The following is an 11,887-nucleotide window of genomic DNA, read 5'->3' as shown; positions in this document are numbered from 1 at the left end:
GGGGCGGGGGGGGCCGGGGCGGCGCGGGCGCTCTAACAGGTGGGATCCCGCTGCGAGGAGGCGGCGGCCGGAGGGGGGCGGAGGAGGCAGGGACGGGCGGGCGGGCGGGCGGAGGGAGGGAGGGAGGGGGACGAGCCGGAGCCGCCTGTGATCCTGTGACAGGAGCCGCTGCCGCTGCCGCCGCCGGTGCCTCCCTCCGCCCGGCTCGCCGGGTCGCCGTCCCAGCGCCGCCGGCCCCCCCCCCCTCCACCCCCCGGGCAGCGCCGCCGCCGCCCGTCCCGGGCCGCCCCCCGCCGCCGCTCCGCCGCTCCGCCGCTCCGCCGCGCCGGGACAGGGCGCGGGGCCGGGCGCCGCCGCCGCCGCCGCCGCCGGCCGGGCGATGCCGAAGCCGCCGCTGCTGCTGCGGGGGAGCCGCCCCGGGGACAGCGAGCTGGGGCGGCAGTTCCGGGACTGGTGCCTGCGCACCTACGGCGACTCGGCCAAGACCAAGACGGTGACCCGGAGCAAGTACCAGCGCATCGCCGAGGTGCTGCAGGGGGGATCCGGCGGCGGCGGCGGCGGCGGCGGCGGCGGCGGCGGCGGGGGGGAGAAAGGCAAGTTCCAGTTCTGGGTCCGGTCCAAGGGCTTCCGCCTGGGAAACGGCACCAGGGAGGCGACGAAGATGGGTCAAGTGGTGGTTTATGTGCCGGTGAAAACGGGAACGGTTAGTGCGCTCCGTGCCCCGGGGGGGGCTCTCGTGTCTGTCTGTCTGTCTGTCTGTCTGTGTGTCCCGCCCCGGGGAGGGCGACCCCCCCCCACCATCACCATCATCAACCCCCCCCCCCCCCCCGCCGGGGCGGGCACCCCCGGGGCTCCCTGCCGCAGCCGCGCCGGCCCCGTCCCGTCAGCACCGGGCGCCCCCCCCCCCCCAGCGCGCATGCCCCGTGCGGGCACCGGGCCGCTCCCCGCAGCCCCCCCCCCCCCAAGCGGGGCGCCCCCCCCGTCCGATCACGTTCGCCCCTGCATTTCCCATCCGCTCCCGGCAGCGGAGACAGGTTTGCAGTCAAGGGCAGCGCAGGGGGGGGGGCAGCACCCCGCCCTGCTCCCGCCCGCTGCACCGGGGAGAGGGGGTGTGGGGGGGGGGGCGGAGAGCCCGGATCAGCGCTGCTTTTTTCTGCCCCCCCCCCAAAAAAAAAATTCCTCCCCATCCGCCGCCGTCCCGGGGAACCCCCCCCCCCCCCGCCGCGCCGCATCGTGCGGCCCCCCCGCCCCGGCCCGCCCCCCCCCGCCCCGCGCCCCCCATTGTTCCCCGTCCCGTGCGCGCCCCGCGCAGCGCCGACGCGCAACTTTGCCGAGCCGCGGCCCTGCGCTCCCCCCCCCCCCCCCCCCCCGCCCGCCCCATCTGCGCGGCCGCCGCCGGCCCGCCGCCCCCGGGAGGGGGGGGGGGAAGGAAGGGGGGGGGGCCGCTCCGGGCCGGCGGGCACAGACGGGCTCCGGGAGGGGTTTTTCTTTTTTTTTTTTTCCCTCCCCCCCCCGTCGCTCCCTCCTCCCCGCTGCTGCTGCTGCCGCTGCTCTGAGGGCGCAGTGTTCCCGTGCACAGACTCCGGCATTGACGGGGCTGCAGGATGCTGCCATTGAGGGCAGCCCATCTGTGGCAAATGCTTCTAAACGCACTATTTACCTCCCATCTGCTCCGCCTCGCTGCCGGGGGCAGGGGAGGGGGCAGCATTTCTCCCCTTCCCTCCCTGGGGCTCACAGGCGCCTTTCTTTCTCCCCTGGCGGCCCCCCCCCCCGCCCCCAGGCCGTGTGCCCCCCCCCCCACCCCCAAAATTCTTTATAATTTTTTGAGGCATCTTCGCAGCCCTTTTCTGCCGCTGCCTCCAGCGCCGCCAAAGCCCCCCGGCGCGGGGGCCGGCCCCCCCCGCACAGGCACGGCAGGCCCCCCCGGTCCTCCCCCTCCAGCCAGCGGCCCTCTCCCCGCTCTGCCGAATGCTGCAGAGTCATGGCACCCCGGAGGCCCGGCCGCCTCCTCGGCCCCGCTGCCGGTGCGGCCCCCCCGGTCCCCGGCTCGTCCCCAGGGCCGAGGCCGGCGCGCGCCCCGCTGCCCCCCCGGGGGCTCCGCGCGGGTGAAGTGCCGGCAGGGCGAGCGCCTGGGCCCCCGCGTCGCCGGCGGCCGGGTCCCCGCAGGCTGCGGAGAGCAGATACCCGGCTGCCTCAGGGCAGCGCAACGCGGGCACGGCCCGGGACGCGGCCCGATTCCCGAGGGGCGACACGGCGCTTCCCGGGGATCGCAGCGCCCTGCGCGCGGAAGCTGCGGCGGGCAGCGGTGTAGAGACCCCCCGGCCGCGGGAAGCCCTGCCGCCGCTCTCCCCGAAACCTTCCGTGTCCCGTCCTGGCAAGTCCTGCCTCCCGCGCCGTCCCCGAGCCCCGCGGGCCGGGGGGGCCGGGAGGGAGCTCGGCCGGGACGGCTTTGGGCCGAGGCGCTGCCTGCGTTTGGGCTGTGCTCAGAGTGGCTCTCGCGTTTGGGAATACTTGACAGGGGTTTGTTTGGCTCGTGATAATTCAGTGCTCCTCTAGTCTCCGGTGCTTTTGCCTGGTTTTGTGGGTGCATTTCATTTTTCTCGTGCAAATAATTCCCGGAGCTGAGACCAGCTCTTTGCTGACGGTCGAGCGCGCGTTCTGGTTCGATCTCCACTCCGTCGCTCTCCCCAAATACTTCGGGATCGGGGTTGCGGTTGCTTTCTCCTGGCCGGGCTGCTCAGCCCTCGGAGGCAGCTCGTCCTGTCCCATCCTCCTCCTCCTCCTCCTCCTCCTCCTCCTCCTCCTCGCACGTCTGCCACCCCAGCCTGCTCCGGCCCGTCCCAGCACCGAGGGCACGGGCAGAAAAGCGGCGCAGGCCGGGTGGAGCTGGCGGGGGGGCGGCAGGGGGGTTTGCTCGCTGCTCTGCTGTGTCTGCAGGTTGCTACAGGAAATACGAGGTGCCGGGAGTGAAAGGCAGAACGGAGATGCTGAAGGCAGCGTAGAGGGCAGCAGTGGGGATAAGATCTGCCCCCCCCGCCCCAGCTGGGGCCACTCCTCCTCCGAAAACACAAACAAAAAAATACCCGCAAACCAAAATAACCCCCCCAAAAATAACGCGATCGAGTTAGAGTTGTTCCCTTCGCTTTATTTATTCGTAACTTGTTTGTGTGGTCTCTGCGCGTCCGTAGCGAAGGCGTAATGAGCGTGCGGTTATTATTCTCCCCCCTGAGGAACTTTCCCTCGCGCTCGCCCAGGCCCCTCGGCAGCACGGCCCTAATCAGATTTGGGTGGCTCGAGAGCGGCGACTGCGCTGCGCCGGGGGCATCTGCCTCGGTGCTGGCCGGAGCAGATGGTGGTCTTCTCAAAGCAGGCGCTGGGAACAGCAGCAGCAGCGCGGGCGGGTGTCTGGCCCAGGCACTGCTCCGACTGCTTTCTCCCAGATGGATGTCCCAAAGATGCTGGACATTTAGCACGTACAATGTAAAAAACCTGTACGCACGAGGCTTAGCAGTGCAGGAAGCTGGAGCCTGACGGAGCTGTTCACGGCTTGGCTGGATGTTGCATCCCTCAGGTCAGGGAGGTGGGGAAAAACCTGTTTTGGCGATGCTGAGGAGGAGGGTGCCTGGGAGCGCTGCTGCGGTACGGGGACGGCTCTCAGGCCGCCTGTTCCCGGGCACAGCTCTCCAAAGCGCCCAGGCCGCCTGTTCCCGGTGCGAGCGGCGGTGCGCCGAGGTGTGCCGTGCAGCTCGCTGCCTGCGCCGCGGGCGCCGGGGTCCGGGCAGGGCGCAGCCCTCTCATCCCCGGGTTTCCCGAAGAGCCGTGGGAGAATTTGTTCGTGGCGAGGGGTTAAGATGCCGCTCGTTATAGTCTCGTGTCCCTCCTGTCCTAAGCGCTTAGCATCTTTAGGCAGTCGTCCCCACACAGGCGTTCTGCGGGGTGGAGAAGCGGTGCGGGGAAACGGGCAGCGCTGTTGACGGCAGCCGGTGACGGGGGTTTCTCCCGCTGCGGCAGCGGGTGGGGACGGGCGGGTCGGCCCCAGCCCCCGGCTCGGGCAGCGGCTGCCGGAGCGGCTCTGCGCGCTCCCTGGCTCGACGCTGTGCCCCGGCGAGCGCGGCGTGAGCGCGTCGCGGCTGCGCAGCAGGGCCCGGCCTCGCGGGACGTCCTCACCCTGGCCGCCCCGGTGCGGGCTGGGGACTGACCGGGACCGGACCGCGAGACGGGACGCGGCAGCCTCGCGTCGGACTGACCCTTGGGTGCTGCGCGACGGCTCGGGGACTGCGGAGGCTCTGTGGCGTTGCCCGCGCCGGGTTCCGCGCTCCTCCCTTGCTCCGTCGCCTGCAGAGCCTGCTGCAGGGTCCTGGGGTTCTCTTAGGCGTGAGCGCAAGGCTGATGGCGTTTGCGAGGGGGGGTTACTGTTGTACCAGGGTAGTTCGCCTGCGCCGGCTCCCCCAGCACCGTGTGCTTGAAAGGATTTCACAGTCGTGCCTGGTGAAATTCATCCAGCGAAAGGAAGGAGGCACCGTGAAGAGGAAAGAACGAGACCGACAAGTGAAATGGATGGAGGCCTTTCACTGGCAGCGGAGAAACGTCGCCGCGGAGGCTGCGTGGCTGCCACAGTTACAGCACAGTTACGGCACAGTTACGGCACATCCCTGAACACGTCTGAGCTCTGGAGCAGGGAGCATGCTGAAGCGTGTGCAAGCCGTGGCGCTGGGCCCCGGGACAGCGCAGCAGTGGCAGCAGGCTGGAGCTAAGGAGCTGGGCGTGCTGGAAAGGAGCTGCTCCAGATGCTGCTCGTAGGGGCTTCTCCCTGGTACGAGTGCGCTTCGGTGCCCACGTTCATTGCCCCCCGAAAGCTACACGTCTGTAACCTCTGAGCACATTAGTCAACAGGAGGTTTTCACTGTTGTGAATAACCACTTCGACTTTCTGTGAACTTCACGTGATAAAAAGAACAAAATCAAGAGTGTTCGGAAGAGCCTTAGGCAAGGCAAGCGGGCCTAAGGGTATTATCCGCGAATCTGCCTATTTCTTCTCCGGCACCAGCCTTCCTCACGATACACGGGGTCTTCGCCTCCCGTGCAGGAGCCCAGCCTGGAGCACGCGGGGCAGGTCCGGCTTTCCCAACGAGCTGAGCCGATGGCGGGCTCACATTAAACGTGCGCTCGGGCGGCCGGCACCGCGCTGCCTGGATGTGTGGTCCTCTCCCACCAGGTCTAGAGAAAATCCTCCCGCATCGATTTCACTTCCCGGTTCGGCTCTAAGGCTGCACATCAGCAGCAGCTTTTATTTCTGAAAACTGCTCGTGGTAAGAGTCACACTAGTGAAAAGCCATTTCACAGACTCCCAGTTTTGGTTAAAGTTCACTGGGTAGCAGCAAAAGCCTCCGGTACCTTCACAGCCGAATTTAAAGGGCTCTGGCAATCCGCACAGCTATACAGGCTTGCGGAGTAAAGTTGCCACCCAAACTGGGGGCAGGACAGCTGGTGGCAGGGCCGGTTTCCAGCTCCCACCCCTCCAGGACAGCCGGCTGAAGTCGCCTCTAGGGATCAGAGGGGAAACCAACATCTAATTCAGTCCGTGTTTTTTTCTGCTGGGGCTGCAGGCATGGTTATCAGCCGGCCCCACCGGGGCAGTTGGGACCGTGATATGGTGCACGTGGTGCAGCCTCCGGTGGACAGATACCAACCTCTGCAGGCAGCCGTTCGTGACTCCGGTTTTGGTCACTAGCGCTTGCGAGACCTGGAGACGCCCCTGCAAAATTCCCATGTCCCGTTGCTGCTCCACGTGCCCAGTCCCCTTACGTATGTCTGACTGCGCAGTTTCTAAAAGAATAAAATCTAGCCATCATCTACCTTGTGCGTCCTGCACGGTTCCAGAAACACCACTGGCATTGCCAATCCGAGATGAACAGCGTGTTTTCTTGACGAACTACTCCTATCACCTGAAAATTATCCGCCCTCCCAATTGCCTTCAGATCTGTGGTATTTGCTGGGGGTTTTTTTGAGGAAGGAAAAAAGCAAGCAAAGCACACAGCCTCTATAGGCTTGTTAAAGTAAGGTTAAAAAGGAAGGGAAAGAAAGCCAGCTCCAGTACGAGATGCCGTTGTCCAAACTGCAGATTACAGCCCACGTTTGCACAGGAGGAGGGGGCCAAGTTCACAGGAGCCCTGAATTGCCCAAGACCACAGCGTAGCCCTCTCACCTCTCTTTCTCGGGCCACGGCTCTGATTTTGAGCAGGCAGGGGAATTGAGTCGCTGACAAAGGATGGCCCAGAAGAGCGTTACACGTGTTTCATTGAGAACTTTCCCGAGGACCTGCTTGTCCAAACCATCCTTAGCAAGAATCTCCTCCTAATGCCATCCCTTCAGCTTCGTTTCTGCTGTTAAATTAGACCTCGTACGAGCAGTCCATCGAGTGACTTTGTGGACAGAACGAATGGCAGGGAAACCACAAGGCGGCATGGAGGAGCATCGATAGGGGATCCCTTTATCCGACCCGCGGATGAAGGCTCTGGCTTCACAAAAACTTGTCTGCGTTGCTGTGGCAGAGGAATACGGATGTACTTCTCTTTCTTTAGTGCAAATTAGCAATAACCTTCCACATATCTCGTATTAGCTGTGCCCATCTCTAAAGAATCGCATCAAGATGGGTGAAGCCCCCGCTGAGTTTCAGCGTCCTGTCTCATGAGCTGATTGCAGCTATGGGAGATACCTGTCGGCTACTTCGTTGGGATGCTGCTGACCTCCTCCTCCATGGCTGTTCCCAAAGAGGGGCAATTTGTTTGAAAGGAAATAGCTGCAGAACGTGTGTGCACGTACGTGGCAGCAGGCACTGACAGCCAGGGTTTGGAGTAGGACTTTCTTTACAGGGTATCCGAGGTTAAACCAACCAGTCATTGACAGTTAAAGGGAGGCTGGTTATGTCTTGCCACCGTGGCACAAGGCCTTCCACAGAACGACAGTTGGGAAGCAGAGATGCAATGCAAATATTTCCTTTCTCCCCTTGTCCCGTTTTGGCTTGACAGCCCAGAGGGACGTGTTTTTGATTCTGGCACGCAGGCGGCACAGACCGTAGGTGTGCCAGCGTCTCAGGTGGGCCCAGCCCTCGCTCAGAGGGAGAGAGGGTATTTCTGAAGGTGACAGGGTAATTCAGGCTCAGCGTTCGGGCTTTCCGATTGCAAAGTACAGCCGCGGTCCTGGGTTACGGGAGTCTCTCTGCTAGCAGATGAGTTGAGACTCAGCAGCCCCCTCCCCAGAGCTGAGTAAAGTCTGGGACTGGCTTGGCTTGTGCTTGGATGAGCGATCTCAAAGCAGAAAGATCAGTATCCTGCTGGCGGTCTCAGCCCCGCGTCAGCCCGTCCTTTACCCTGCCTGGACGTCCAGCGTCTTCTGGGTTTTGGTGCTGCAAGCGCTGACGCCCAGCTAGCGGGAGAGCGTCTCTGCTCGGCGTCCTGCAGCGCTGGGGACCAGCAGCCGGCCTGGCTGCGGGGCTCCCGCCTCCCTCCTCCCGCTCCGGCGCTCTTGGATTCGCTGCTCCCATCGTGGGTTTGGATGCCGGTGGAGCTGCTCCCCGAACCGGCATCACGTGGCCCTGCCGGGCTGGGAGAGGCCTGCCTGCCCGCGCTCACCTGCACCGGGCGTTTTGATCCAGCAAAAAGCCCTTGAGCTGGTGACAAAGGTCTGGATGTGGGCTGGAAAGTGCAGTCCTGTCTCTTAGCAACTGGTTCCTACCTCTGCGCTCTTGGAGCCTGTGAGTGGGACAGAGAGCATCAGTCACGCTTCTGCCGTAGCAGCAGAGCAGCGCCGGAGGAGCAGGCCGGCTTCAGCCACAGCCAAGACGCTTAAAGAAGCTCAGGCGTTTCTAACACACGCAGTCATCTGTGAGTCCTAATCAAAGCTTCGGTTTAATTGCTTTCCTCGTGCCCCGGCTCTGCAGGCGAGCGGCTAGCCCATTGGCTGGCTGCGGGAGGCTGCCTGCCAGCTACCTAGAGAGAGGCTGCTCTGCATTACTGATGCTTTTTTGGTCTTATGGGTGGGGACCAGGCGGAGGGAGGAGGAAGAGGGAGGACACAGCCCATGTATTTCTAGAAAAACTCGATGTCATAGGGTCCTTCCCTGAACTCCTCTGCACCGCACTTGGGAATCCCCCGTCCCTCTTAGGGACATTTGCATAGCTATTTTCTGTCACAGCACTGGGTTCTGCTATTTCACCCTCGCGTTTCCTCCCCCTAACCAAAAGCAACTCCTCTCTGGTGCGCGTTTCTCAGAGGCTTCTTTGCAAAAAAATGTTCATAAACATTTTCATGAATCCTCTGCTTTGTCCTCCTAATTAACCATCCAATTGGCCCCCGGTGGAGCCCTCACCTCTCCTGTGAAGATTCTGCTTGCACAGATTATAACCTCTCAGCTGCCAATTTATTCCTCACGCAGAGGGCAGCTTATATTAATTGTCTATCTCCTCTGCCCTCCTTGGATTGCCTTCCCCTTCTCCCGCTCCCAGCAGCATCCATGTTTCAAGACACAGATCCTCAGAAAACCAGGGAAAGGCAGCTGTGAGGCAGCTTTGTGTTGGTATCCATGTGTCTGACCCGCGGTGGTTTAGTCGTTGGGCCCGGTGCGATGTGGTGATGTCGGACCATATCAGACCCGGGAGAGGGGTCTCTGTGGATGGATTACCGTGATGGAGCAGTCAGCATTAAAAGCAAGATGCTTGACTTCTGCTCCCCCCACATGTGGCCGCAGTCAAGAACTCGAAAAATCCATTTATTTGGCCCAGGTTAATGAGGAGCCCTTCCCTGGGGGGGGTGTCATCATTTATTTATCAGTCAGAGCTTAGGTTTGGGAAGGGTTGGGGTCCACCAGCTGTGGTTGTGATAGGAACGCGAGCCAGAAGACAGAGGTGGGGGTTACCTGGGTCCGGAGAGATGTAGGAGAGTTCGGTCACCTCTGTCCCCCCAAAACTCCCTGTGCAGGGCCCCCCCCATCCTTTTAGAGGCTTGTGCACAGGCCAGAATAAATCAGAGCAGCGACAGCAGTAGGAGCCTCTTGTCCCCGAGCATCGGTGCAGGGTTTTGCTTGGGGCGGGAAATCAGACGTAATTGTGATGGCTCAGCACCGACTGCTTTTGGAGGAAAGAGGAAGAAAAGGCTCCATGTTTGTGAATTCACGTGTGCTTGCGGGAGGACAACGGGGAGCCACGCGGCGTTTAGCTGTAAGCGGGAGAGGAGCGTTTGCAGGCTCCCGCGTCGGGGTGGGACGTGCCGAGCCGGGGCGCAGAGCGCGGCGTGGCTCCGGCTCCGCGGGACCCTCCCCGGGGAGGCAGCCGGCCCCCGGGATGCGGCTCCCGAATCGTCAGCGTTTTCCTGGCGGCACATCTCGCCCTTCCCGCGGGAGCCCAGCCGCGGCCCACGTACCCGGATGGCCAAGGAGCCGCGGGCTGGCACCGGGACGCCGCGCGCTCGGGGCTCGGCCTCGCAGCCCGGCTGACCTCGATTCGCGGCAGCACCGTTTGTGACTTATTCTACGTAATTTTTGCTCGTCGCTGAGGAGCCGAACTGCCGTTGCTGCACTTTGCCTCCTCCCACTTGGTTTCATTTTGACACCCCCGGGTCCTCGCTGGACGCGTGACGATGCCGCGCAGCCGCCGCGACAGCACCGGTCTGTCCCCGGAGCGAGCGGGGAGCCCCGCGCACGGGGCGGCCTCGCCGCCTGCTCCCAGCGCTTTTCCCCTCTCCAACCCAAGAGATTTGCTTTGGCCGTGATCTTTGCTAGGTTTCTACCTCGGTACGGGGAAGATTGCTTCCCGTGATCAGTTACTCAGGGAAGAATCAGCTCTAAACATCTTCCAAGTTTTGCCTTTAGTTGGTAGAGTTTTAGAGTTCCTCCAGGATGTTACGGAATATAAGTAACTCTTGTAATTACAAATACGATTCCTTCCTTTTTTTTTTCCATTTGTTTGTTTTCCTGTACCATGCCCCTGCCCCCAAAATCACCTAAAACAGCCTTCAGGTGATGTTAAGAAATTAATGTAGAATTAAAATGCCCTACCTACCTTGACAGATTTAATTATTTTTAAACAACTCACATTTTAACTCTGCCAGGTTCAAAATAGTAAAAAAAAAAATACTGCAACATAATAATAATTAGCAAATACTGATGCGCACGATGCCTCCTCCCCTATTAGCAAGCCGTCATGTCGCACTCCTCGCACAAACATCGCCGCACTTTGCGGAGGAGACGGGTGTAATTATCCCCGTTTGGCAGGTGGGGAAAGCGGGGCCGGGGGAGCGCTGTGCTTGGCAGCCCGGAGCAGCTCTCCCCGGTCAGGTGCTCTGTTCACGAGGGCGCATCAGCGTTTCTCACCAAAAACAGCAGAACCAGCGCGCCGGCAGCAGCCAGCACCCAGCATCGCCTTGCCGCGGGAGTAGCCTCCCCGCCTGCCCTGCAGCCCCGTCCGTGGCACAGAGCACCGGCTCCCCGGGCGTTTCTGGCGGCAGAGCGGGGGGTCCCGCTTCGGAGAGCGCTGCCAGCACGGCTGCTCCCGCAGCTCGGCTCTCCTGCTCTGTGCAAAATGTCCTCTGCCTCCAGGGCAGGACAGCAGCGGACACAGCCAGCCTCCCTGCCCGCCGCCGCCTGCTCCCGTCGCCGCTGGCGGAGCGGGATGGAGAGGAGCCCCAGCCCCTTCCCGCGCCCCGCCGTCCCCCTCGGCTCCCTCCCGGCCGGCGGGGAGCCCGGCGCGGGTCTGGGCAGCGGAGCTGGGACCCCCCCCGGCACCGTTAGCGGCCCACCTGGGCCCTCTCCGCAGCTGGAGGCAGGGCTGCCATTTCCAGGCTCGCCCCTCCCCGGCTGCCGTGTTTTCATTTCCAGGCCTGGGAGCCGGCGGAGGAATCAGCCGAGGTCAGAGCCAAGGCCCGGGCTCAGCTGGGCGGCGCGGCGGGGTGGCGGGAGGGCGGCCCCCGCCCCGCGGTCCCCCCGCGGAGACACGCACCTCAGCTCTGTCTGCCCTCTGAAAGCCACGCGCCCGGCTCCCCCTCACAAGGAAGTATTTACTCGGGGGAAAAAAAAGTATTGTGTACAGTTCTGGTTGGAAAAACAATGCGAACGCCCCAGCGCGAGGCCGGGAGGCAGCAGCGCGGGCACGCTGGCACGGCGGCTCCTCGCCGGGCTGGCGCGTCGCTTTGGGGCGGGCGCGTGCTCCTCCTGCCCCGCTTCCCGGGGGATGAGTCCTCCGGGGGCTGCAGCGAAGATCGGTTGATTAGTGGATCCAGTGCTGTTTTTATTGCAGTAAGCAGGACTGTAGCTGTAAGTGCAGCATTGGGCTTCTCGTTTGCTGGGTGGTTTGTGCAAGATAACATACAAATGCTTAGCAGACGTAGAGAAAGATCACCAACATTTTGGCAACATTTTTTCCTTCCATTTTCCAGCTAGCTCTGGAGATGATCTGAAAATTTTCCCAGGAGAATATTTCCAGGAGAAAGGAGGAAAAGAGAGCAAAATCTATGAATTAGAGCATTTCACGCGTTTTCCTGATGGATTCTCTTTATTAGCAGTAATATAGCTGTTGCTGTTCCCCTTCTCGCGTTTCACCCGTGCCCCTTCCTAGGCGTGCGCCGTGCCCGTGGCGCCAGGACAAGGAGGGCGAAGTTCTAGGAATCTAGCTCTTCCTCCTCCTAGCAGCATTAGCAGAGGGAGCCGGCTGCGGTTTAACATATCCCCCGCAAAAGCTGCTTTCATCCTACACCTAAATACCATGAGGAGTGAACTTCCTAAAGCCCTGGAGAAGCCTAAATATAGAAGCCAATCAAGGCCTTGGCTTCCCGGGGATGAGAGCTACCACGAGCCGTTTCTTGATCAAAAGTTGTAAGGGTCCGTGTTGAAACAGGGCG

At 62.4% G+C, this 11,887-nt stretch overlaps 1 protein-coding gene across 1 annotated transcript in view; it reads left to right on the top strand.

Annotated features, from left to right (window-relative positions):
• Nucleotides 1-364: 364 nt before the first annotated feature.
• The window catches only part of NOL4L (nucleolar protein 4 like), a 68,012-nt gene continuing 56,489 nt past the window's right edge, over nucleotides 365-11,887 (top strand). The window contains exon 1 of the mRNA XM_064521720.1: nucleotides 365-703. Within this exon, the coding sequence (XP_064377790.1) occupies nucleotides 380-703 (324 nt within the window). The 5' untranslated portion in view covers nucleotides 365-379. The remainder of the gene's footprint in view (nucleotides 704-11,887) is intronic.

This window comes from Dromaius novaehollandiae, chromosome 16 (assembly GCF_036370855.1).
Source record: "Dromaius novaehollandiae isolate bDroNov1 chromosome 16, bDroNov1.hap1, whole genome shotgun sequence".
NCBI classification, from domain to species: domain Eukaryota; kingdom Metazoa; phylum Chordata; class Aves; order Casuariiformes; family Dromaiidae; genus Dromaius; species Dromaius novaehollandiae.
Note: the sequence above shows the minus strand (reverse complement) of the source record. Positions and strands in the feature narration are given on the sequence as shown.